Here is a 26,968-nt window from a genome sequence, read left to right on the forward strand (position 1 = left end):
TCTGTCACCCAGGCTGGAGTGCAGTGTCACGACCTCGGTTCACTGCAACCTCCACCTCCCAGGTTCAAGTGATTCTCCTGCGTCAGCCTCCTGAGTAGCTGGGACTACAGGCGCCTGCCACCATGCCAGGCTAATTTTTGTATTTTTAGTAGATGCAGGGTTTCACCATGTTGGCCAGGCTGGTCTTGAACTCCTGACATCAGTCAAGTGATCTGACTGCCTTGGCCTCCCAAAGTGTTGGGATTACAGGCGTCAGCCACCATGCCCAGCCTTTATATCAGTAGGTTAGCCTTTGAATGGAAAATGTAATTCTATTCAGTGCCTCCATTTTGATATTCACTGCCCGCTTCCCAACACCAGGAGCACTGACCACCATTCTTTGGTTTGCCTATGTCCCCTTATGGTTACTTTGCACTGGAATAAACTCTGTTAACTGAATACTGAGCCTACTTTAGGTTGAGTCTTCTTTAAATTGATACCCAGTAATTAAACTTTGAGTAATTACTCCTAAAAAATAATCTGAAAATGAGGTATGGTGTGTTCATTCACTCATTCAATTCAACAAATGTGTACAAGAATGGATGCTTATTACAGCATTGTTTATAGAAATGAAAAGGTAAACATCCAACATTATGAGATTGGTTAAATATGACACATCCATTCAATGCAATACCATGCAACCTCTAAAAATAATAAAAATTAAAAGTTAGCTAAGCGTGGTGGCCATGCCAATAGTCCCAGCTATGTGGAGGTTGGGGTGGGAAAATCACTTGAGACCAAGAGGTCGAGGCTGCAGTGAGCACTGCACCACTGCACTCCACCACTGCAATCCAGAGCAAGACACACACACACACAATATTGGTGGGCACAGTGGCTCATGCCTGTAATCCCAAAATTTGGGAGGCTGAGGTGGGAGGATCACTTGAATCCAGGAGTTCGAGACCAGCCTGGGCAACATGGGAGACCTCCATCTCTACAAAAACTTTCAAAGTTAGCCAGGCTTGGTGGCAAACATCTATGTTCCTAGCAATGTGGGAGGCTGAGGTGGAAGGGTCACTTGAGCCCAGGAGGTCGAGGCTGCAGTAAGCCATAGTTGTGTCACTGCACTCCAGCCTGGACAACAGAGTGAGACCCTGCCTCAAAAAAAGTTATATATTTACTGATATAGAAAATTGTCACATCAGTGTTCGGTGGGAAATTAAAATATTGTTCAAGCTATACTGTTAATGAAAAGAATTACAAAGAATATAATATCCCTTTAAAAATATGCACACATATCTGAAAGAATATATATTAAAATATTAATAGTATCCCTTGGGAGGGACCATGGATTTTACACTTTCGTAACTTCTGACTTTCTACGATAAGCATGCATTATCTGTTGTTGTTTTTTTCCAATTGAGACAAGGTCTCACTCTGTCACCCAGGCTAGAGTACAGTAGCATGAACACAGCTCACAGCAACCCCCATCTCCAGGGCTCAAGTGATCCTCCCACCTCAGCCTCCTGAGTAGCTGGAACTACAGGAGCATACCACCATGCCCACTAATTTTTGTATTTTTTGTAGAGATGGAGTTTTGTCATGTTGCCCAGGCTGGTCTCAAACTCCTGGGCTCAAGCTGTCTGCCTGACTCGGCCTCCCAAAGTGCTGGGATCACAGGTGTGAGCTACCAGGACTGGCCCTACATATACAATATTTTAAGAGAATAAAAATGTTCATAATATATCAGCAAATGAAAACAGATGAGAAAATAGTTTATGTATAGTATGACATCACATTTGTAAAATAAAAAGATATATTAAATATATCATTATATGCATATTAGATGTGCTAAAGCAAGCTAAAAGGACAAATAGTTCACAGAAGAGGGAAGATTATGAGACTTTTTTTCTTTTCTTTTCTAATTTTTCTACAGTGAACATGTGTTGTTTTACTTGTCTTTAGTAATAAAAGTTTTTTTTTAATTCTTAAAAATAATAATTTTAAAAAACCAAATTCTAATGAGAAAAAAAGAAGGACCTCCATTTCCGTGATCCTCCTCCACCCAACATCCCACTGTCTCCGCCCTCTCCACCCTGTCCCCGCTCCGGGGTCTTACATTTTAGGAAGAGGGATCGCTCTGGTGATGGGCTGGTTTTCAACAAGGTACCTGGCTTGGTGCTGGAAGGGCCTGAGAGCTGGCAGTTCATGTCTGTAAGGAATTGTGAGAAATGAGCACCTGGAGCTCACGCAAGCAGACAAATAAGACATGCTAAAAACACACAACTGGAGAGTCGCAGTAGCTCATAGATTGAGGGGTTCATGTAAATTCACAGGGACAGGAAAACCCCAGGATGACAAGACTGGTGTGGGAGAGCCCTAAATAGGAGGAGGAGCTGAGGAGCGAACAACCACTGAACCCACCACTCAAGGATGGGCCACGACTCAGGGAAGATCCGCAAATTCCACGGTAAAGATGGAAAACAAGGAAGTAGAGCTGAGTCAGGAAGGTCTGAGTGCTCACAAATAAGGAAGGAGGGGAGGCCATCCCAGCAAGTGGGCACAGCAGGGGCACCAGGGCCCTTGGCACTTGCTGTGCCCTCTGCCTGGACAGCCCCCACACCATTCCCCTCTTGCCCAGGTTGCCTCCTTCCCAGCTGTTGGGGCTGGAGCTTACTCAGCACCTCCCCAGACCTGCCTTCCGCCCCTATCACTCCCAGCACTCATCACGGGGGCCTGTAGAGATCAAGCCCGTCCGCACACTGTTAAATCTAGTTTTCCTAAAGCCGCCTCCTTACATCTTTGAAGTTCGGCCTAAAGGTTTTTCTGCGCATCGTGAACTATAACAAGTGGAGGTGTAAACAGACCGCAGCCTGCACTTGTGCCAATCACCTGGTTTTTTTTTTTAATTTTTTTTTTTTTCTTACTAGAATAGTTACTCTGGATATGGAAATCACCCAGTTTTGGCCAATCAAATGTAGCCAACTGTTCAAACTGTGTTCAAATAAGGCAAATGCTGAGCTGGAACCAACCCAGCTGCTTCTGTGCCTCACTTCTGCTTTCTGTATGCCACTTTCCTTTTTCTGTCCCTAAATCTTCTTCCACCACGTGGCTGCACTAGAGTCTGTGAACGTACTGAGGCTGAGAAGGCTGCCCGATTCACAAATCGTTCATTGTTCATTTAAACTCCTTTATCTTTAATTTGGCTGAAGTTGTTCGTTCATCAAGGCAAAAGCCTCGCCCCTCTCCCTAGAACTCTACAGTCATAGGTCCTACTGCCTGGGCGATACCACCACATGGGAAGTCTAACTTCTCAAATCTAACAAGTTCAAACACTTCATTCCCTCCAGTCCTAAATGCTCTTTCTCACTTCAGAAAATGACAGTTTCCTTCTGTTAGTTGCCCAGGTCAAAATCCTGGGATTCAGATTTCTTTCCTGCGACCCCACTTCCACTTCTGTTGTCCCCATTGCTGCTCCCTCTATGTGGCCAGCTCACTCCCATCGTGCCTCAGGGCCTCCACCCTTGCTTTTCCCTCTGTCTAGAATACCTCCCCCAGCTGTAGCAGCAGCAGCAGCAATCGTACTCACCAAGGCGTACATGGCGCTTATTATGCCTGAGTGCTATGTGTGTAAGAGCTCATTCAATTCTCAAAGCAGCCCGGGAGAGGGGGCTGCATTATGGTCTCCACTTTACAGATACAGAAACAGAGGCATGGAAAAGGGAGGTGCCCTGTCCATGGCAGGGTTCGGCAGGGTTCCAAGGTGGTAGACCTGGGGTAGGAACCCAGGAGACCTGGATACAGAGGCTGTGCCTATGACCACTGTGCTCTCTGGCCCTTCAGACCAGCAGAACCTGCAGAACGAACGCTTCCTTTGGGCCACCTTGAATGTCCCCTTCTCGGAGGCCTTCCCAACTGCTTATATAAAACAGCTCCTCTGCCAGCTGTGGTGGCTCACACCTGTAATCCCAGCACTTTGGGATGCAGAGGCAGGCAGATCACAAGGTCAGGAGTTCAAGATTAACCTGGCCAACATGGTGAAACTCCGTCTCTACTAAAAATACAAAAATTAGTCTGGCATGGTGGTAGGCACCTGTTGTCCCAGCTACTCAGGACACTGAGGCAGGAGAATTTCTTGAACCCGGGAGGCGGAGGTTGCAGTCAGCTGAGATCATGCCACTGCACTCCAGGCTGGGCAACAGACCAAGACTCCATCTCAAAAAAAAAAAAAGAAAAACGGTTCCTCCTCCTTGTCACTTTCTTGTCCTCCATTTCGCCCTGCTTTATTATTCTTTATAGCAGTTCTTGTCACCAGACATGTTTGTGCACTGTCTCCGCCTACAAGGACTATGAGCACCAAAAGAGAAGGAGCTTTGTTTTGTGCCCTCCTATGCCTGGCACATAAGAAGGGCTTGATAAATATTCTGAATGAATCATGATAGCAGAGGTGAATGAATGAATGAATGATTGAGCACATAAATGAATCAATGAATAGATATTTTTGAGTACATGTTTTGTGCTAGGCCCTGTGGGGAGCTCAGAGGTAGACCCAAAGCTGGTTCCTGCCCTTCAGGTGCTTACAAGGAAGGAGCAAGGAGGGGTATCCACTTCATGAGCACTTTCCAGCAGGATGTGCAGGCCCTGGTGCGAGAAGGGAGAGGGGAGATGGCCAGGGGAGGAGTGAGCCAGGGCTGGGCTGGCGGAAAGGGCTTTCCAGGTGGGCACAGCTGTGCCAGCCTGCCTTGAAGGGGTGCTGGACCTGGGCCCCAGCCAGAGGAAGAGGAGGAGGAAGAGTTGGTCATTCCAGCTGGGAGCCCAGAGCAAGGCTGAGATATGGCAGGATCCCAGGAGTGATCTGAGGGGCAGAAGCAGGGCAGTGTGTCTGGAGAAGGGCAGGTCTCCATCTCAGGAAGGGTTGGAAGTGAAGTCGTGAGGGTGGGTTGGGCACCAGGCCCAGGAGCCCCTGACCACCCAACCAAGGGCCTCAGCATGGGAGAGACAGGATGTAGGGTGATGATCTTTGCATTCACCTCGGAGCTAAAGGGCACTAGGGGAGTTAAGGACACAAAGTTGGTCACCTGGCAACTTACTTTTCTTAAGGCGAATGTCCAGTGTCGTCTGTAGTGTACTCTGCATGGCTTCCACAAGACCTTTATAGTAGCTCCTGATGGGCTCAAAGGAGACGGGCACAGGGTGGCACAACTCCCCGAGGCTCATCTGCTGCTGCATCTCCTGCTCAGCTGCTGTGTATGCCTGTGTGGGCACACAGGGGTCAGGGTGGCTCTGGGAGATGCAGGCAGTGTCCCAGCCTCCCGTGCTGCACCCAGGAACAAACCCACACCAGCATGCCCAGGCTCCACCTTGCCCTGGCACCTGTGGTCAGCCCGGGCTGTGCCTCCAGGAGCAGAGAGAGCCCACACAGCAGCCCCGAGGTGGGAGCCAAGTGGAGGTATGATTTTTCAGTGCTGGCACTGAGGATTCCTCCCTCTCCCTTCCTCCCTCCTTTCCTTCCTTCCTTCTGTGTTCATTGAGGCCTACTCTGTGCCAGCTATGAGGGCAGAGGGCAGGGTCAGGCTGACACAGGGGCCCTTCCCAGTGAGGCTTCAGCCTCACACACACTGTGCCATGGTCTGCATCAGGTACAAAAAGAGTGAGAGGTCAGTCTCCTTGGGAAAGGAGCCCCTGGAACTTGTACAAAGGTGGAGCAGGAAACTGTGTTCTAAGAAGGATGTCAAAGACCCAGCAAGAGGCCAGGCATGGTGGCTCATGCTTGTAATCCCAGCACTTTGGGAGGCCGAGACAGGTGGATCACCTGAAGTCAGGAGTTCGAGACCAGCCTGACCAACTCAGTGAAACCCAATCTCTAAAAAAAAGAAAAAAGACCCAGCAAGGTTCAGCTGCAGTGCTGACTGAGGGGGTGTGGCCACTGCAGGGAACATGTGTTCTGTTTTGCACCTGGACAGCCCCTCTTCAATACCTTTCTGTGTTGTGTGGCTTCACTAAGGAGAAGCTAGAAAACCCCGTCTCCCAGCCCCCTTTGCACCCTTGGTGCAGGAGTGTCACCAGACACCTCCAAGCCAAAGCATGGATTTGGAAGTGAAGGTGAGGGTAGCGATGGTGGCAATGTGATGCTCAGGGCAGCAGTGGTGGGGGCTCTGGTCAGTGGTGAGAGTGGTGATGTCTTTTCCAGCAGAGGCGCCGTGGGGCCTATACTGGCACCAACCCCTGCTGGAGCCTGGACTTCCTTCCTGCTGCCCATGTGCTATCCTGACTCTCTGGCCCTCCTGGAGATCCTACCAACTACCTCATATTCTTCCGTAAACTCCTTTCTTGCTTAAAACAGTTCCAGTGGATTCTCCTGTTTGCAGGTAAGAACTGTGATGGCACTTTCTGAAGGGCTGTCCTGGCCAGGAGTTGGGAGGAAGCTGACTGCCCCCAGTGATCAGGCTTGGCTGGCAGTGGTAGTGCTGCCTGCCCAAGAAGGGGTGGACAGATGGGGGCCTCAGGAGGGAGGAGGGTGGCCTGGCACTTGGCTGTGGGGCCGGGGCAGGCCCTACCTGGCAGCATGCCGTACATTAGGAGGGGGCTGTGAGATGGCCTCCAAGCCCCATTCGGCCTAGGAGGCCAGGAGTCTAGAGTCCAACCTCATTTTGGTGGGGAACCAGGGCTAAGGTCACACCCAGAGCACTGGAATGGAGTTGGCCAGGGAAGACTGAGCACTAGCAGGAAGTCCAGGGTGGGCAGGGAGCAGCTCCAGGGAGGCGAGAGGGGGCTCAGAGGGCAGATGAGTAGGGTAGGATGAGGGGTCGATAGAGGACACATGTCACCACCTGATAACCCCAAACTCCAGCAACTAGCACCAGGCCGGACACATGGGTTCTCAAAACATATGTATGATGGAAAAATCAGTGCATGAAACCAAGGATAGCTGCTTTTGCCTTTGCAGACTCAGAGAACAGAAAACCCAGTCCCTCATCTCTCAGGCCAGAAACTCCGGCGTCATCTCGGGATTCCCCCTACTCATTCTCCAATTCCAATCTCCATTCTTGTGGCATCTCCTGACCTGCCTGTTTCTCCCTATCCCCACTGCCCCTATCTTGGTCCAGGCCACCATCATCTCTCTCCTGGACATTGTGGCCTCCTCCCAAGTTCCCTTCCAGCCTCCTATCCTGGTCTCCCCTGTCCATCTTCCACTGTCTCTAAAGTGACTTTTCTAAAGCACTAACCTGACCATGTGACTGCTTTCATCCCTCAGTTCAAACCACTCCTGTGCTGGGCATGGTGGTTCATGCCTGTAATCCCAGCACTTCAGGAGGCCAAGGCGGGTGGATAACTTGAGGTCAAGAGTTTGAGACCAGCCTGGCCAATAGGGTGAAAACCCGCCTCTAGTAAAAATACAAAAATTAGCTGGGCATGGTGGCACGTGCCTGTAGTCCCAGCTCTTCAAGGGGCTGAGGCAGGAGAATCCCTTGAATTTGGAAGGCAAAGTTGCAGTGAACTGAGATTAAGTCACTGCATTCCAGCCTGGGCAACAGGTGAGACGCTGTCTCGAAAACAAACAGACAAACAAACAAAAAACATTCCTGTCTCCTATTGTATTACAGGCAAATGCTAAAATCCATGAAACATAAGGCCCTTCATGAACTAACCATGACCTATTGATCCAGCTGTGTCTCTCAATACCCCCACCCTTATACCCCCTACCCCTCCTCAAGCCAGGTTGAACCCCTAGTGGTTCCCCAGCCTGCCAAGCTCTCACATGTACACAGTTCCTGTCTGTCCTCTCTGCTCTCTCTATATATGCAGTGTGCTCCTACTCATTTCCCAACACCCAGCCCTACCATCACCTCTTCCTAGAAGTCTTCCCAGACTGTATCCTTCTCGCAGCCAGAGAGTGTCAGACATTTCTTGGACATAATTTTGCTAGCTTCACATTTACAAAACTGCTTAAGCTGTACTGTAAATAACTATTTCTGAGCAAGTCTCCCCACAAACCGTGAGCTCCTAATGTCCAGCAAGTGACCTGGCTCAGTACGTATTGATGAATAAACGAATGAACACATAGAAGGTGGGAATGCTGAATGATTAAAATCAATAGCTTTGGCACAAGAGAATATATATATATATATATATATTTTTTTTTTTTTTTTTTTTTTTTTTGAGACAGAGTCTCGCTCTGTCGCCAGGCTGGAATGCAGTGGTGCTTTCTTGGCTCACTGCAACCTCTGCCTCTGGGGCTCGAGCAATTCTCCTGCCTCAGCCTCTGCAGTAGCCGGGACTATAGGCATGTAGTCCATGCCCACCACCATGCCCAGCTAATTTTTGTATTTTTAGTAGAGATGGGGTTTTACCATGTTGGCCAAAGGATGGTCTCAATCTCTTGACCTCGTGATCCACCCACCTCAGCCTCCCAAAGTGCTGGGATTACAGGCGTGAGCCACCACACTTGGCTGGCACAAGAGAATTTAAGAAAAAGAGCTGGCAAAGCCCTGAAGCCACTTTATGAGGGAGAATAGCATGCTTCTCCATGGAAGCATTCCTTCGTATTCCATAGCCTTAAAAAGGACCGTTATTTAAAAAGAAACAATCCAATGTATCACTCTGTGCATCTTGCCCTTCTTAAAGCGCAATACCCATTCCTAGCAAAGCACCTCACCCAGAATTTGACTGAAACAGCTGACGATGAGACACAGGCTGAACTGACTGAGGCCACGTAAGACACAAGAGTGGAAATCCCCACCTGGGGACTGGCTTGGCTGGTTTTGTGCTGACTGGCTTTTTTGTCTGTCTTATTTTCCAGCCAGAGCCTATACTCATCTGTGGTTAGAGTTGGTGCCACTTTTAGTTGTGCCCTGCCTTGTCCCACAGCCTTTAAAGTATCTTGCAAAGTTCCTCTAATACGGCAAGATTTTTCTTCATAGTGCAAAAAATGAAGCAAAGAGAAAATCAGACACAAAGTGTTTGCCGTGAAGCCTTAGCCTGGTTAGTCAAAGCAGATTTGGCTCTGAGCGTCCCAAGGCAAAGAAGGAAACAGGAGCAGCTCTATCAGTGATAAAGCAATTATAGTGCGGACGCGACTGCACAGGGGTATTGACACCAGACAAGAGCTTCTTCCACAGTTCCCTAAAAACAGGAACACCATCCTTGACAACATGCTTTCCCCAAATGTAGCAATGAGTATCGCAGGGGCTATTTTTTTTTTGTTTTTTTGTTTTTTTGTTTTTTTTTTGAGAGAGTCTTGCTCTGTCACCCAGGTTGGAGTACAGGGGTGCAATCTTAGCTCACTGCAAACCTTTGCCTCCCAGATTCAAGTGATTCTCCTGCCTCAGCCTCACAGGTATGTGCCACCACGTCTGGCTAATTTTTGCATTTTTAGTAGAGAGGGGGTTTCGCCATGCTGGCCAGGCTGGTCTCAAACTTCTGGCCTCAAGTGATCTGCCACAGGGGCTGTTTCTTAAACTCTTCCTCAACAAAGCCCAGTGGCCAAGGAATACCATTGAGTGAACTGTGACTCAGCTTTTGAAATGTTCTCACTAGCTGCAAGGACACCTGCCTTTTCAGGAGGGGTGTCTCAATTTAAGACTATACAGGCAGAGGGCCAGGCAAGGTGTCTTGTGGGTTTAGAGTCAAACCTAGACAGACAGACAGACAGACAGACAGACCTGATATCAGCTCTGCCACCTACCAGCTGTGTAAGACCAGGTGAGTCACTTCACTTTACTAAGCCTCAATTTCTTGTTTATAAAATGGGGCGAGGCCACTCTGCAGAGTTCTAGTGAATATTCGTGCTAAGCTACACAGTGCTCAAAACACAGAGGCCTTTGAAATTGGTGGCTGTTAATATTATTTAATTAGCCCAAGATGTGTATTATCTTCCTAACAATGTATATTCTCTTGAACACTTGTTTGGGGGCAAGACAGTCTGCATGGTGACCAGGCAACATTTTGTGTTAATACAGTGCTCAGTGCCACAGCACCTGAGATGAAGTGTGGATGGCAGGTGGCAGCTGTAAGAGCAGTGACCCCAGCATTACCTGAAGCCTCTGGACAGGATCGGGCTCCTGGCCAATACTCCAGACCCTGTTGGAGAGATCGTTTGTGATGTCAAGTTGCTCTTTGCAAGAGTCAGCTTGTTCCCTGTACACCTGGAGGGCAAGCTGTGTGTTTTTATCAATGAATTTCTTGGCCACTGCTTCCTCTTCATCAAGTAGTAATCTGAGTTCAGTGAATATCCCCTTCAGCCAGGTTTTACTTGACTCTGCATGAGCCTAAAAACAGAAAAACCAGTTGCAGATGATATGTTTATCGATCGGGAAACCCAGAATAATCAACATGAAAATAATTAGAATGTCTGAAACATAAATTCAGCAAAGTGGCCAGTCAGATACAAGATCAACCTATAAAAAACAAAGCTTTCCTAAGCACCAGATATCACCAATCATAAAATGCATGGAGAAATAAAGATTCTTTTGAAAATGGGAGAAAAAAATAGCAAAATATGTGGAAATAAGCCTAATAAAAAACCATATTAGTGACTGGGAAGCTTCATTACTATAAAGTCACTATTTGTCTCTAAATTAGAATTTGATAAAATTAGACAAATTAGAATTTGATAAAATTCCAATCAAAATTTTAACATGCAGATTAAAAATTATAAAATTATCAGGAGAGAGAATAAGCATAAGAAAAGCCAAAATTGCTTTAAAAAAATCAATGAAGAAAAACCTGATAACACGTTATCTGCCTTATCTGATGACAAAACAAATGATAAATCTACAGGATCTAAAAAAACCATGTGGCTCAAACACAGATTAAAAAGGTCAAAAGCACAAAATAAAGAGTTTTTAAAAGAACTCAAATTATGGCCAGGCATGGTGGCTCATGCCTGTAATCCCAGCACTATGGGAGGCAGCAGGTGGATCGCCTGAGGTCAGGAATTCGAGACCAGCCTGGCCAACATGGTGAAACACAGTCTCTGTTAAAAACACAAAAATTAGCTGGGTGTGGTGGCAGGTGCCTATAATCCCAGCTACTCGAAAGGCTGAGGCAGGAGAATCCTGTGAACTCGGGAGGCAGAGGTTGCAGTGATCTGAGATGGCGCCATTGTACTCCAGCCCAGCCTAGGCAATAAGAGCAAACTTCTGTCTCAAAAAGAGAACGACCTTAAGGCCGGGCGCGGTGGCTCAAGCCTGTAATCCCAGCACTTTGGGAGGCCGAGGCGGGTGGATCACGAGGTCAACAGATCAAGACCATCCTGGTCAACATGGTGAAACCCCGTCTCTACTAAAAATAGCTGGGCACGGTGGCACGTGCCTGTAATCCCAGCTACTCAGGAGGCTGAGGCAGGAGAATTGCCTGAACCCAGGAGGCGGAGGTTGCAGTGAGCCGAGATCGCGGCATTGCACTCCAGCCTGGGTAACAAGAGTGAAACTCCGTCTCAAAAAAAAAAACACAAACCTTAAAAAAAAGAAAAGAAAAAGGCCAGGTGTGGTGGCTCATGCCTGTAATCCAAGCAATTTGGAGGCCAAGGTGGGTGGATCACCTGAGGTTGAGAATTCAAGACCAGCCTGACCAACATGGCAAAACCCTGTCTTAAAAAAAAAAAAGGAAAGAAAAAGAACGACACCAAAAAAAGAACTCAAATTATATATAGAGAGATGTGTGTATGTATCTGCATCTGTGATGTAACAGTGGCATTTTAGAATAAATTTTTGTGTTTTTGTACTAAAAATATGAAAATAAAAATAATTAAAATAATTTGAGAGTTTCCACAATAAAAGGTTAAGGAAAACAAACAAAAGAGAAAGTCCAGTTAAACTAAAGCACTGTACATAAGGTCCAAAGAATAAATCAATTAAATGAAATACAGAACAATTTTTATTTATTTATTTTTTTGATAGAGAGTTTCGCTTTTGTCCAGGCTGGAATGCAGTGGTATGATCTTGGCTCACTGCAACCTATGCCTCCCGGGTCCAAGTGATTCTCCTGCCTCAGCCTCCCGAGTAGCTGGGATTACAGGTGTGAACCACCACGCCCAGCCCAGAAAATAGTTTTTGATCATTAGATTGGAAGATTTTTAAGAGACTGAGATGCAGTCTGTAAGGGTATATGAAATAGGGCATTTACATAAACTGCGCGTGGTAGGGTCTATTGGTACTTCATTTTTAGGGGGCAATATGACAATAGCTATCAATTTTTTTTTTTTTTTTTTGAGAATAAGTTTTGCTCTTGTCCCAGGCTGGAGTGCAATGGCAAGATCTCAGCTTACTGCAACCTCGGCCTCCCGGGTACAAGTGATTCTCCTACCTCAACCTCTGGAGTAGCTGGGACTGCAGGTGGGTATCACCACACCTCGCTAATTTTGCATTTTTAGGAGAAACAGAGATTCACTGTTGGCCAGACTGGTCTTGAACTCCTGACCTCAGATGATCCTCCCGCCTCAGCCTGCCAAAGTGTTGGAATTTCAGGCGTGAGCCACTCCGCCTCAAAGTTTTAAATGCACATATTCTTTCATGCAGCAGTTCCTCTTACTTTACTAAGATCCTGGAATGTGCTTTCATATGTGCATGAAGATGTGTGTACCAAGATTCTCAGTACATAGCTTTTACACATACAGACTAGAGAATAGAATTAGCAGGGGATGGTGGTTGGTGTCTGTAATCCCAGCTACTTGGGAGGCTGAGGCTTGAGAATCACTTAAGCCCAGGAGACAAAAGTTGCAGTGAGCTGAGATCAGGCCACTGCACTCCAGCATGGGCGACAGAGTGAGACTCAGACTTGAAAAAAAAAAAGTATAGAGAATAGTTGTGGAACCGCAAGAAGTTAAAAGAAAACTGAAAAATGGGCTTCACTGGCAGAAACAGAAACAAGGGTAGTGGGGAGCGAATGTTCTGAGAAACAAGGTCAACCACAAACAGCTCACTAGCACTCATGCATCCGGTTACAGGCGTGCTCAGCCCACAGTCCACCTGCACCCAGGCATCCTGTCTGCAAGTATTCACCTCAAGCAGCAAACCTTTGAAAACTCCCCCTCCAGCCCCCTGCCTTCTTTCTGCCGCCTCATCTGCTGCTCCCTTGCAATGCGTCTCTCCCTTTTCTCTAAATAAATCTGCCTTTCTAAACTCAATACTGTCTTGGTAAATTATTTTATCCCCCCTGTGCACCAGTGTCAGACAGTTGTTAACCATGAAATATTTGGTACAATTTTCAATATGGGACATGTATATAATTATATAGATTGTGCTACATTCATACAATGAAATAATGTATAGCAATTACCAAGAATGCATTCTGCTGATGCGTGCTAAAACATGGATGAACATTGAAGACATCACCCCTAGTGAAATAAGCAAGATACAAAAGGACAAATGATTTATCATTCTGCTCATATGAAATATCTAGACCAGGCAAATTCATAGAGACAGAAAGTAGAATCGAGACTACCAAGGGCTGGGAGAGGGGAAATGGGGTGTAATTGCTTGATGGTTTCAGAGTTTCTGGTTGGGATAAGGAAAAAGTTTTGGAAATAGACACAGGGGACGGCTGTGCAACATTGTGAATATAATTCAAACCACTTAATTGAATACTTAAAAATGGTTAGAATGGCAAATTTTATGTTATATATATTTTATCACCATATAAAAACAAAGAAGAAAATATAACAACAAAAACAACGCAGAAGGTCAGGCGTGGTGATTCATGCCTGTAATCCCAGCATTCTGGGAGCCCGAGGCAGGCAGATCACTTGAGGTCAGGAGTTTGAGACCACCTGGCCAACGTGGCAAAACCCGTCTCTACTAAAAATACAAAAATTAGCCAGGCGTGGTAGTGCATGCCTGTAATCCCAGCTAGTAGGGAGACTGAGGCAGGACACTTGCTTGATTCCAGGCAGTGGAGGTTACAGTGAGTCAAGATCACACTACTGCACTCCAGCCTGGGCGATAGAGCAAGACTCTGTTTCAAAAAAACAAACAAAAAAAATGCAGTAGACCTATGTGTCCTAGCATGGAAAGTTCTCCAAAAAACAGGTGAAAAAGAACAAGCTGCAGAGTAATACATGCAAGATGATCCAAATTTATGTAAAACGTAATCAAACCAAACCTGTATATGGAGGGATGTATGCATCTATATATTTGCAGGTGCAATTAAAATGCCTGTTAGTAGTGGTCATGTTTGGTTAGAGGCATGGACTGGCAGACAGCCACAAAGAGGGGCTCTCACTTTGTACTTTATATAGTTCCATACTATACTATTGTTTAAATTTTTAAAAATGACCATTTGTTTATTATTTGTACAATGAAAAAAATTGAAAAAAAAAAGACACAGGTCAGCCCCCTTCCTCAGCCCAAACATCTGTACAATCCACATAGCAGAATGACCCCAGCACCCAGCCAGTCACACAGGGTGGGCAGGCTCCCGTGATACCATGTTCTCTTCTTAGGGGGACAGCATGTGGTTTGGCAGCAAACAGGAGATGAGTTCTCTAAATCTGTGTTTCCCATACAATGTTCCAGGCTGTGGATAGGTTCAGAGGCTAGCTCACACCACTGGCCTATGGGTTATACTGGCTTGAAGCTAGTCCCGGAATTAGTCCACATTTATATGGTTGCAATGGGTCACTGAGCCTGGACACAAATGTGTTTTACTGAATGTCCAAATAAAGAAAAGAAAATGTATTTCTTTTTTGTTTGTTTTTGCTTTTTTTTTTTCCTAAGAAAATGTATTTCAAACTCTTGATTTATGAACATACATTGAGGCAACATGAGTACACAGAGGACCTTTGTAGAGAAACCAAGAGAGCAAATATCTCCCCCCAACGAAGTATGGTAATCAGCCTATTAACAAGGATATAAGCAGTTTTTTTGTTTTTTGTTTTTTTTGAGACGGAGTTTCACTCTTGTTACCCAGGCTGGAGTGCAATGGCACGATCTCGGCTCACCGCAACCTCTGCCTTCTGGGTTCAGGCAATTCTCCTGCCTCAGCCTCCTGTGTAGCTGGGATTACAGGCACGCGCCACCATGCCCAGCTAATTTTTTGTATTTTTAGTAGAGACGGGGTTTCACCTTGTTGACCAGGATGGTCTCGATCTGTTGACCTCGTGATCCACCCGCCTCGGCCTCCCAAAGTGCTGGGATTAGAGGCTTGAGCGCCCCCCCACCCATCTTTTCATTCCCAGTCTGGCAAAGGCTGGTTCATGTCACCCCACTGGTCCCTTGATCCTAAACCATGGCTCAGTTCCTACAGTTCCTGTGGGTCACAGAGAAAGGCACAGAGCCAGCAACTGAGGCTCTTTATTCCACCCAAAGGGGTTCTGGGTCTGGTGCCAGGCTGGGCCCTTGTGTCTTGGCTCCCTTTTCTGCCCATCCCCGGCTCTGCTCTACAGGGCAGAGGGGCTGAGCCCTGCACACTTCATTTTCAGGATCCTCCTTCAGGCTGGCTTTAGTCAATGGGAGGGGGAACTAGAGGAGGATCAACTAGAGGAGGATCAGGGGGTGAGGGCAAGGAAGCAGCCAGGGCACCCCTCCCACCAGGGCAGTGGCTCCAGGAATGGCTGCCTCCATCTTCCAGCTCCCAAGGACAGGCCCATTCTGGTTCCAGCTTCTGTCCAGGTGGCCTTGGCCCCTGCACTCTGCTAATACCAGCCCAGGGGTGGATATGGCATCCTGTGGGTGCTAACTGCCTCACCACCTTCTGGTTAGCTTTTCAGCCTCTTCCATGCTTGTGTCACTATTCCCTGCATTAATCCTCTCTGTCTGAAACCCTCAAAGTGGCTTCTATCTTCCTGAGTGGACTTCTTGGATGAATGGAGCTGTGGTTCCAGGTCCTACCTTGCTATGTGACTAATGACAAGTTATTTCCTTTTCCTGGATGCCGCCATCTCTAAGGGCCTTTCAGCTTTGACATTCTTTGTTTATTTCCTTGAGATGGTGTCTTGCTCTGTCACCGAGGCTGGAGTGCAATGGTGTGATCTCAGCTCACCTTTGCCTTTTGGGTTCAAGCAATTCTCCTGCCTCAGCCTCCCTAGTAGCTGGGACTACAGGCGTGTGCCACCATGACCAGATAATTTTTGTGTTTTTAGTAGAGACAGGGTTTTACTATGTTGGGCAGGCTAGTATCGAACTCCTGACCTCAGAGGATCCGCCCATCTCAGCATCTCAAAGTGCTGAGATTACAGGCATGAGCCACTGTGCCCGGACTCATCTTTGACATTCTAAATCCCTAACTATACCTGGATTCAATTGACACTAACCAATCATATATACATATATATATAATATATAAATATATAGCATATGTTATATATCATATATAATATGAAAGGGTTATCACTGGAGTGGGACTGGTGCTTTATAAGGAGTGGAAGAGAGACCTGAACTAGCATGTTAAAAGTACTCAGCCCCCTCATCATTCGATGTCCTGTGCCACCTTGGGACTCTTCAGAGAGCCTGTGAATATAATATATATAATATTATATACATTACTATGAGAGAATCAAAAGCTCACTGTACAAAATTTGGAAGATTCTGAAAGAAGAACATAGCCATTCTGCTATTTTGTCATCTAATCCCAGTTTGAGTAAAAAGTTAGGGTAGAAGGCCGTGTTGAATTTTCCCTACACCGGGATGTATTGGCCCCCGTTTTAGTCTGTTTTCTATTGCTTATAGCAGAATACTGGAAACTAGGTAATTAACAATGAAAAGGGATTTATTCTTATAATTATGGAGGCTAAGTACCAGATCAAGGAGCCACATCTGGTGAGGGCCTTCTTGCTGGTAAAGACAGATAGAGTTTGGATATTTGTCCCCCACCCCTCCCGAATCTCATGTTGAACTGTCATCTCCAGTGTTGCAGGTGGGGCCTGGTGGGACATGACTGGATCACAGGGGTGGATTTCTCATGAATGGTTTGGTCAACTTGGAGCTGTCCTCACAGTGGTGCATGAATTCTCACAAGATCTGGCTGTTTAGAAGTGTGTGGCTCCTCCCCACCTCTTGCTCTCGCTCTTGCCATGTGAAGCGCCTACTCCTGCTTATCTTCACCATGAGTAAAAGCCTCCTCAGAAGCCGAGCAGATGCCAGCACCACGCTTCCTGTACAGCCTGCAGAACTGTGAGCCAATTCAAGCACTTGTCTTTATAAATTACCCAGCCTCAGTTATTTCTGTACAGCAATGCAAGAATGGCCTAATATATAGACTGTGCATGGTCCCAAGGTGGCACAGGGCATTGGATGGTGAGGGGGGCTAAGCACTCCAACATGCTAGTTCAGGTCTCTCTTCTGTGATAACCCCTCTCCAGTGATAATCCTTTCATCCATTACTCCATGAATGGATTAGTCCATTCATGAGGGCAGATTCCTCGTGACCCGATCAAGATCTCATGTCCCAGTCACCTCTTCAATAACCTCTCAATACTGGCACATTGGGGATTACGTTTCAATATGAGCTTCGGAAAGGACAAATATTTAAATCATGACACCACCTGAGACGGCATGATGGGAGAGGTAATCAGCCTATTAACAAGGATATAAGAGAAAATCACGCCAGGCATGGTGGCTCACGCCTGTAATCCCAACACTTTGGGAGGTCGAGGCGGGTGGATCACAAGGTCAAGAGATCGAGTCCATCCTGGTCAACATGGTGAAACTCCGTCTCTACTAAAAATACAAAAAATTAGCTGGGCGTGGTGGCGCATGCCTGTAATCCCAGCTACACAGGAGGCTGAGGCAGAATTGCCTGAACCCAGGAGGCGGAGGTTGCAGTGAGCCAAGATTGCGCCATCGCACTCCAGCCTGGGTAAACAAGAGCAAAACTCCGTCTCCAAAAAAAAAATAAAAAATAAGAGAAAATCATTTAATGGGTGTCAGCTGGGAATTAATGACCAAGTCCTTAATTGTTCTCTGGAAGGAACTGGTTGAGCCTGCTTATTGGCTTCTGAACAACAGACTTTGGACCATGTATACATTTTATTGATTTTCATATGTTTACAGACCTGCTTTACGGATTAGTTTTCAGGCAAATGAGTGGACTTTCCCCTAGTGCTGCCTCTATGTAAATAAGAATGGAGCCGCACGGTTGCCCCAGACCTCTCTGCCACAAACTACGCCTGCCATAATTCAACAGAAGGCATTGGGATACTTACACACGTTTGTGCTTATTAGAGAGGCATCACTTCTAGGATTGTGTCCTGAAGGAAATAAATCAAGGTGCCAAAAATATTTACCAAACTGTCTAGAAATTAGGTAACTACCTTAACGAATCACAGGAGAGTCATATCATGGAATCTACAGTCTTTAATACTGACATTGAAAGAGAACCTTTAATGACATAGAAAGTGTTATGATCCTGAACAAATAACAACAAAACTCCATATATAAAGCAACCTAAGGTTTTGGTTAACAAGGGAGGAGCTGACATGGAAAATCGCCCTTTCTACTTCAAACACAGAGAAATGCTGATAAAATAAGCAAATGTTGAAATTATATTACTAAGTACAAAATAAAACAAACACAGCACTTTGGGAGGCCAAAGTGGACAGATCACTTGAGGTCAAGAGTTCGAGACCAGCCTGGCCAACACAGTGAAATCCCATCTCTAGTAAAAATACTAAAATTGGCCGGGCACAGTGGCCAACGCCTGTAATCCAAGTACTTTGGAGGCCAAGGTGGGCGGATCATCTGAGGTTGGGAGTTCAAGACCAGTCTGACCAACATGGTGAAACCCCCATCTTTAAAATAAATAAATAAATAAAACTAAAATTAGCTGGGCATGGTGGCAGGAACCTGTAGTCCCAGCTACTCGGGAGGCTGAGGCAGGATAATCACTTGAACCTGGGAGGCGGAGGTTGAAGTGAGCTGAGATTGCACCACTGTACTCCAGCCTTGGTGACAGATCAAGACCCCATCTCAAAAAACAAACAAACAAAAACAAAATAAAACTAACAAACACAGGAAATTCACTGGTGCCAAAACCAAAGAGGAAACAGAGTGAGTGACCCGGCAGGAGCTGAAGCTAAGCTACCTGGAAGGAGTGGAGCCAGAGGTGCATGCAGGTGACCTGCATCAAGCCAGATCCACAACGAGCTGCTTCATCCATCAACTAGACACCAGAAAAACTCCACCCACTGGCTCAAGGAAGGGAAAAGGAGTCTAGTCATCTATTCAGGGTCATGGATGAAGAGAAAATCACCAGCAAAACAAATGAAACAACAGGTTTGCATTATAAGCAGTGTTGGAGTCTAAATTCATGGACCTCAAAACTGAAAAATAATATGAAAATGAGTCTGGAGCTACTGAAACTTATAGCATCCCCTGAAGATGCTCATGTCACAGTGCTCTGAAGGGCATGCTCACAACCCAGCATGTATGGGACATCTATGGTAAATACCTACCATAGATGAAGGTATGATGGAACAGCCTGGATTTTGATTGCAGTGGTGATTATGCAAATCTATCCATGTGATAAGTTGACATAAAACTATACACATGGCCGGGTGTGGTGGCTCACGCCTGTAATCCAAGCACTTTGGAGGCGAAGGCGGGTGGATCACCTGAGGTCGGGAGTTCAAGACCAGCCCGACCAACATGGTGAAACCCAGTCTTAAAAAAAAACAAAAAACAAAAAAAAACAACGATACACACATACCATCCATTTTTTTTTTTTGATAGTGTGCTATCGTTATATAACAAGTAACCCTTGGGGCAAACTAGGTCAAGGTACACAAAACTTTAATAGTTTTGCAACTTCCTCTGAAACTACACAAAGTTAAAAAGTTGGGGAAGGGGTCAAAAGAAAGAGAATGAGTCCTCATTCCACAGGCCAACCTTGTCCAACCTGTGGCCTGCAGGCTGCATGTGGCCCAGGACAGCTTTGAATGTGGCCTAACACAAATCTGTAAACTTTCTTAAAACATCATGAGTTTTGGGGGGATTTTTTTTTTTCTTTTTTTAGCTCATCAGCTACTGTTGGTGTTAGTGTATTTTATGTGTAGCCCAAGACAATTCTTCTGCTTCCAGTGTGGCCCAGGCAAGCCTTAGACCGTCCACATGGGTCCGAATTCTTTCCCTGGGGCCCTCAAACCACATCTGCTCAGGGATTTGCAAACAGGGAGCTAGATATTCAGGCTGAACAGCCCCAGCACCTCCCCCAGCCCTTCCAACTTGACAGCTTTCACTTTCCAAATCCTTTGGTACTGTTTATCTTCCAAGCCCAGAGTTCTGTTCCTGAAGACATGACAGACACTATTAATGACTAAGCTGGGGCCACAGCTGTGAACCACAAGCATCCTCAGCACACCAGCAAAGCGTCATGAAGACACCTGACAAAGAATCGACGTTAGGCAAACGTGGGAGCCAACTCTTGCTTGGCGTGCACAGGAAAAACCGGTGCTAGCTGCTCCCATGGTCAGAGCCACTCCTCTTTATGTGAAGTAGTCAGGGGTTCCTTTTTTTTTTTTTTGATAGAGTCTTGCTCTGTTGCCCAGGCTAGAGAGCAATGACGTGGGGTCCCTTTTTTTTTGATAGAGTCTTGCTCTGTTGCCCAGGCTAGAGCGCAGTGATGTGGGGTTCCTTTTTTTTTTTTTTGATAGAGTCTTGCTCTGTTGCCCAGGCTAGAGAGCAGTGACGTGGGGTCCCTTTTTTTTTTGATAGAGTCTTGCTCTGTTGCCCAGGCTAGAGCGCAGTGACTTGATCCTAGCTCACTGCAGCCTCAAGCTTCAGGGATCAGGCGATCTTCCCACCTCAGCCTCTCAAACAGCTGGAACTGCAGGCAAGCACCACCGTGCCTGGATTTTTAAAAAAAATTTTTAGTATAGATGGGGTCTTACTGTCTTGCCTCGTCTGGTCCCGAACTCCTGGGCTCAAGTGATCCCCCAGCCTTGGCCTCTCAAAGTACAGAGCAAACATTTTTCCAACTCTTAGTGGGGCAGGCCCCAGGAGGGCCTCCCACCCCAGTGCTCACTGTAAGGATGGAGCAACGGAGGATGTGAGGGGAAGGGGCAGCCCCTGAGCCCCTGCAAACACAACAAGTTAGTCACGGTCACAATGGTTAGTTAGAATAATGTCAGCCTCAACTTCCCATTTAAAATCCACAGAGAATCCATTCAACATCATTATGAAAAGAGAGTGAAGAAAGTATCTCTTTGTGGAACCAATCTATACCCTACTCACTTTCTTTCAGAATGGCAGTGGAATTAGAGATACCTGCATATTCCTTAAGCTATATTTTGCTTTGTTTAAGGCAATTTGGGATAATGGACCAGTTCTTCCAAGAGAGTGGCAGACAACTCTAAGGAACCAGAGGTTTGCCACAAAGCAAAGGAAACCAAAGCTCAGGGCCCCTCCACGGTCTTACACCTAAATTTGTCTGTAATTTGGTGTTCTTTTTCTACAGAACCTGAATTATAGAATCTCCAGGCCCCACCAAACCCGATCTACCCCTTCGAAGTTGGTTTTTATTTTTCATTGGCTCTGTATTGGGGATCCCTTGTGTCTGGGGGGAAATGTGAGCCTCTCCATGGGAATGAGGAAGAAATGTCCACTCACCTTGAGCTTCTCAGTGGCGTCTTCTATCTGGGTTATGTTGTCAATGTGCTGCTGCTTCTTGATTGCCAGCTGCTTTAAACATTCTTGGGTGAGTTTCTGTACAAGAGGGAGTTAGGAAAAAAGTCATAATACTGTCACTTCTGAATAACAGGCCCCTCACAAGGGTCATCTCCACTTACCCTTGTGTTCTTTTTCAGTGGAGGCATCTGAAGGTGAGGTGACTTGCCCAAAGTCATGTGGCAAGTTGGTGGATGAGCTGGGACTAGGGCCCCTCTCATTGTTGGAGGTCTGCATCAGGTATGCCTCAAATCTTGATTTTCACCCCCTCCCCACACTTCTCTTATCTAGGACAAGTCTTGCTTGTGACTTGCTTTTCCAGCCTTTCAAATAGGACTTTAAGGCAAGCAGCTTGGGGTGTGGGAAAGAACAGCCACTTACTATTAACTGAGCGCCTACTACATGCTAGGCCCTGTTCCAGGTGCTGCCCTCATGAAACATACATTCCAGGGAGTCTGTGGCCCTCTGGCCCTGGACTAGGTGAGAGGTCCTTGGGGTTCATGCTTCCTGCTCTTCCCATCTTCCATATCTCTGCTTTTTGAAATTGCTGTTTTCCCCGAAGTCTGCTCTGCATTTCCCTTCCCCACAGGTGTGACCTCATCTCCATCTTAGCCTTTCTTACCGCTGGCCTTACACTCAGCTGTTGGGCCCAGATCTGGCTGTCCCATTGACTGGGAGCTTCCTGAGGGCAGGCTCGCTTCATTCCTACTCCCCACAGGGACCAGGGGGTGACCCAGAAGTGTTTGCTGAATTGAACAGAATTATCAGGGGCTGGTCAGGCATGGTGACTCATGTCTATAATCCCAACACTTTGGGAGGCTGAGGCAGGAGGATCACTTGAACCCAAGGAGTTCCAGACCAGCCTGGGCAACATGGTGAGACTCTGCCTCTACCACAAAAAAAAAAAAAAAAAAAAAAGCTGGGCATGGTGGCATGCCCCTGTAATCCTACCTACTTGGGAGGCTGAGGTTGGGGGGAGTCACCTGAGCCCTGGAGGTCAAGATTGCACTGAGCCATGATCATGCCACTACACCACTGCACACCAGCCTGGGCTAGTAAGACCCTGTCTAAAACAAACAAACAAAAAAAAGAATTATCAGGACCTGCCAGCTTCTCCCCCAACCAGCCACGGAACTCTTTCAGATCAGGGAAGGATCTATCTATTCCTTGACTCATGGCCTAAAATACATACTGAATAGATGTTTGGTGAATGGTGGATGGATGAATGAGTAATGGGTGAATAGATAGGAAGGTGGATATGTGGATGTAAAATGGGTATTCATAGTGTCAACCTTACATAATGAGATTCAAGAGCTGAGCCTGGTGGCTTGCACCTATAATCCCAGCTATTCAGGAGGCTGAGGTGGGAGGATCACTTAAGGCCAGGAGTTTGAGACCAGCCTGCACAAAATAGCAAGACCTCACCTCTACCAAAAAACAACAAACAAAACAAGAAGCCGGGCTGGGCATAGTGGAGAATGCCTGTAGTCCCCGCTGCTTGGGAGGCTGACATTCACAAGCTATAGAAATGATTACCAAAGAAATCAACTGATGATGGCTAGCTTTGTTTAATGAACAATTCAGGCAAAATTGCTGTGAATGAAAAAATTAAATAAATGAGATGAAAGTTTATAAATGAACATTTCATAGTTTTAAAAGTTGTTTTCAGTAACATATCATGTTATGCTAAATTAAGTAATAGGTCATCATAAAATGTCTGAGTCATTTACATGGTATAGAAAAGCTAAATATATTTAGATCTGTTACAAAAATTGAGAAGCCATCTTTCTAGAAATTATAAAATTATTTCAATTACAAATGGTGGTAGAAAACAGCTCAAAATTACTTGCTTCCTAGGTTTTTCACTGGAAATTCAGGTTACTAAGAGTGGAAATTGTAGTTAATAACTACTTGATATAAAAGAAACAATTATATTTACAGAGTGTATAAAGAAAGTCAGATGTGTTTTTGGTAAAGAGAGTTGAAAAAGAGGAATTTTTCTTTTGCATGAGAGAGAACTTCATGTAGTCAGAATGATAATGGGAAAAGGGAAGTATATTTTTGTCCAAAGGTAGAATGCCAAAATAAAAAGGAAGTATAGGACAAAACTGAAGATTTAAGCAAATTATAGGTCTGTGGAAGATTAATCTCATAAAATAAATTTTACATGTGACCAAGTTGTTTAAAATTAGAAGGAAATGGCCAGGCGTGGTAGCTTCCTGTAATCCCAGCACTCTGGGAGGCTGAGACAGGTGGATCACCTGAGATCAGGAGTTTGAGACCAGTCTGGCCAACATGGTGAAACCCCGTCTCTACTAAAAATACAAAAATTAGCTGGGCATGGTGGTATGTACCAGTAATCTCAGCTACTTGGGAAGCTGAGGCAGGAGAATTGCTTGTACCTTGGAGGCAGAGGTTGCAGTGAGCTAGATGGCACCATTGTACTCCAGACTGGGCAACAAGAGCAAAACTCCAACTCAAAAAAAAGAAGGAGGTCATTTATAAGTTTTCTAAAACTTGTGTATTAATATCAAAAGCACATTCATGTAAGGCCAGAGTCCGGGCTCCTGCGTTGGAACAACAGGGTTTCATCAGAGCATTGATTTGCTCTTTAGTGGAAAATGGTGAGCGATTATTGAAGGTTTATGGAAATCTTGTCTTGTGTGGTCAAAGCTGACTGAGATTGGATGGTTGATAATGTACTAATACATATGTAATTTTTTTCTTTTTTCTAGATAGGGTCTCACTTTGTCACCCAGAATGAAATTCAGTGGTGCAATCTTGGCTCACTGCAACCTCGACCTCCCAGGCTCCAGCAATCCTCCCACCTCAGTCCCTCAAGTAGCTGGGACTATAGTCATGCCCCACCATGCCCAGCTAATTTTTGTATCTTCTGTAGAGACACAGTTTTGCCCAGGCTGGTCTTGAACATCTGAGCTCAAGTCATCCACCAGCTTTGGCCTCCCAAAGGGCTGGGATTACAGGCATGAGCCACTGTGCCTGGGGTCTAAAAGTAAAATTTGGTTTTTTTCTTTGAATAACAATGGAATGTGGTATTAATAAGGTAAAAGGTATATTTACTTTTGCATTAATGGCAAAGAAAAGGTAACAGGGGAGTTTGTCCCATGCTGTCTTTATTAGGTCTCTTGATTGAAAACTGAATCTTCTCTATCAGAGTGGTTTTTGCTTTTTGAAATCTTTGAATTATCATTTGTCTAAAATGAATTATCATTATTTTGTAGTGACCTGTGATTCTATTTTGATCATGTGTTTTAAACCTTTCTTATTTTTATAACAAGTGTTTTAAACCTTTAATATTTGAGATACTTCCCCAAATTAAATTTCAAATTCAAAAATTAAGTCTTTTTGACCCAAGCTGACTTGGGCATAACCAGAACCTCTGCAAGTCCAAAAGAGACACATTAGGCTTATTTGGTATGTCAAAGTCATATGGAAAATATTGTCAAATAAGCAATGATGTTGAACTTTGAGTTATATTTATAAAAATGTATTATTAATGTGTTCCAAAATTGTATGAGATTCCTAAAAGTCTGATATGTCTTAGTATATGTTATTAGTATATTATAATTATTATGATAAACTGTTATATGCTATACAAATAACCAAATGTCCGAGTCAATTTCATCTTTAACCATGGCTATTCTAAGCCTTTTACCATCCATAGACAATTTTTGTTTTACTTTGATTCTTGTTTGTGTGGTTTTTTTTTTGTTTTTTTTTTTTTTGAGATGGAGTTTCACTCTTGTTGCCCAGGCTGGAATGCAATGGCTTAATCTCAGCTCACCACAACCTCCCAGGTTCAAGTGATTTTGCCTCAGCCTCCTGAGTGGCTGGGATTACAGGTGCCTGCAATCACAACTGGCTAATTTTGTATTTTTAGTAGACACTGGTTTCTCTATGTTCATCAGGCTGGTCTTGAACTCCCGACCTCAGATGATCTGCCTGATTCAGCCTCCCACAGTGTTGGGATTATAGGCATGAGCCACTGTACCTGGCCTTAGTTTGATTCTTTTTTAAAGAAAGTAGTTTATAATCAGTTACAGTCCAAAATTTGCTTCTTCTTTAAGGAAATTTTTGTAAAAGACCCTGACAAGTATTCTTGAATACAGGTTTCTGGTAACTTCAGAGATCATACCACTGGACTAAGTAAAAATTTCCAGAACTCTAAAAAGAACCTGAGGCTTTCATGAAGACTGCTAACCCAACATCAAGCAGAGCAAGAATTATTTACATGGGACTAAACTGATAGAAGACAAAAGTGATTTTTATTTTTAAAAAAATTCAAAACATTGCTAATTCTTTTTATATTTTGTTTTTCAATCAAAAAGCTTTTTTTCTTTTGTCACAGCAACTGGATAAAATACACTTTTGTGAGCAAAACTGAAACATTTGCCTTTCTCTCTACCTGATTTCTCCAAAATTTGCAAACTATTTGTGAGTATTCTTTTTTTTTTTAAGATGGAGTCTTGCTCTGTCGCTCAGGCCAGAGTGCAGAGTGCAGTGGCATGATTTTGGCTCACTGCAACCTCTGCCTCCTGGTTCAAACGATTCTCCTGCCTTGGCCTCCTGAGTAGCTGGAACTACAGGTGCACACCACCACATTTGGGTAATTTTTGTAGTTTTAGTAGAGATGGGGTTTCACCATGTTGGTTAGGCTGGTCTCCAACTTCTAACCTCAAGTGATCTGCCCACCTCAGCCTCCGAAAGTGCTGAGATTACAGGTGTGAGCCACTACGCCTGGCTATTTGTGAGTATTCTTATTTGAGGACAATATAGTTATTTGCATATATTCAATAAGAATACATTTTCTTTCATAATAGACCACATTGGAGACACTGGTAATTTTACCAAGGTTTTGACTGAAATGGTGTATCTTCAGGTATGACCAGACTGCTTTTAGGAACTGAAGTCGACTTTATAGAGCCCATAAAGAGACCCTTGGGGGCTAGGCTTGGTGGCTCAAGCCTGTAATCCCATCACTTTGGGAGGCTGAGGCAGATGGATTACTTGAGTCCAAGAGTTTGAGATCAGCCTGGGCAACATAGTGAGACCCCGCCTCTATCAAAATATGTTAACAAGAATAAAATAAAAGGGGGCCCAGCACTTTGGGAGACTGAGGTGGGCAGTTCACTTGAGGTCAGGGTGTTCAAGACCAGCCTGGCCAACATGATAAAGACCCATCTCTACCAAAAAATACAAAAATTAGCCAGGAGTGATGATGCAAACCTGTAGTTCCAGCTACTTGGGAGACTCAGGTGGGAGAATCACTTGAACCTGGGAGGCAGAGGCTGCAGTGAGCCAAAATTGTACCATGGCACCCAGCCTGAGCAACAGAGTGAGACTGTCTTCAGAAAAAAAGGAATATCTTGAGA

General features: G+C 45.2%; 1 protein-coding gene across 2 annotated transcripts in view; it reads right to left on the reverse strand.

Annotated features, from left to right (window-relative positions):
* The window catches only part of TRIM14 (tripartite motif containing 14), a 129,395-nt gene that overhangs the window by 99,631 nt on the left and 2,796 nt on the right, over positions 1 to 26,968 (reverse strand). For both annotated transcript variants that reach the window (XM_002743119.6, XM_078373054.1), the window contains exons 2-5: positions 21,519 to 21,614; positions 10,014 to 10,247; positions 5,070 to 5,232; positions 2,099 to 2,191 (exon numbers count right to left, since the gene is read on the reverse strand). In XM_002743119.6, the coding sequence (XP_002743165.2) occupies positions 2,099 to 2,191; positions 5,070 to 5,232; positions 10,014 to 10,247; positions 21,519 to 21,614 (586 nt within the window). The remainder of the gene's footprint in view (positions 1 to 2,098; positions 2,192 to 5,069; positions 5,233 to 10,013; positions 10,248 to 21,518; positions 21,615 to 26,968) is intronic.

This window comes from Callithrix jacchus, chromosome 1 (genome assembly GCF_049354715.1).
Source record: "Callithrix jacchus isolate 240 chromosome 1, calJac240_pri, whole genome shotgun sequence".
In the NCBI taxonomy this organism is placed as follows: Eukaryota; Metazoa; Chordata; class Mammalia; order Primates; family Cebidae; genus Callithrix; species Callithrix jacchus.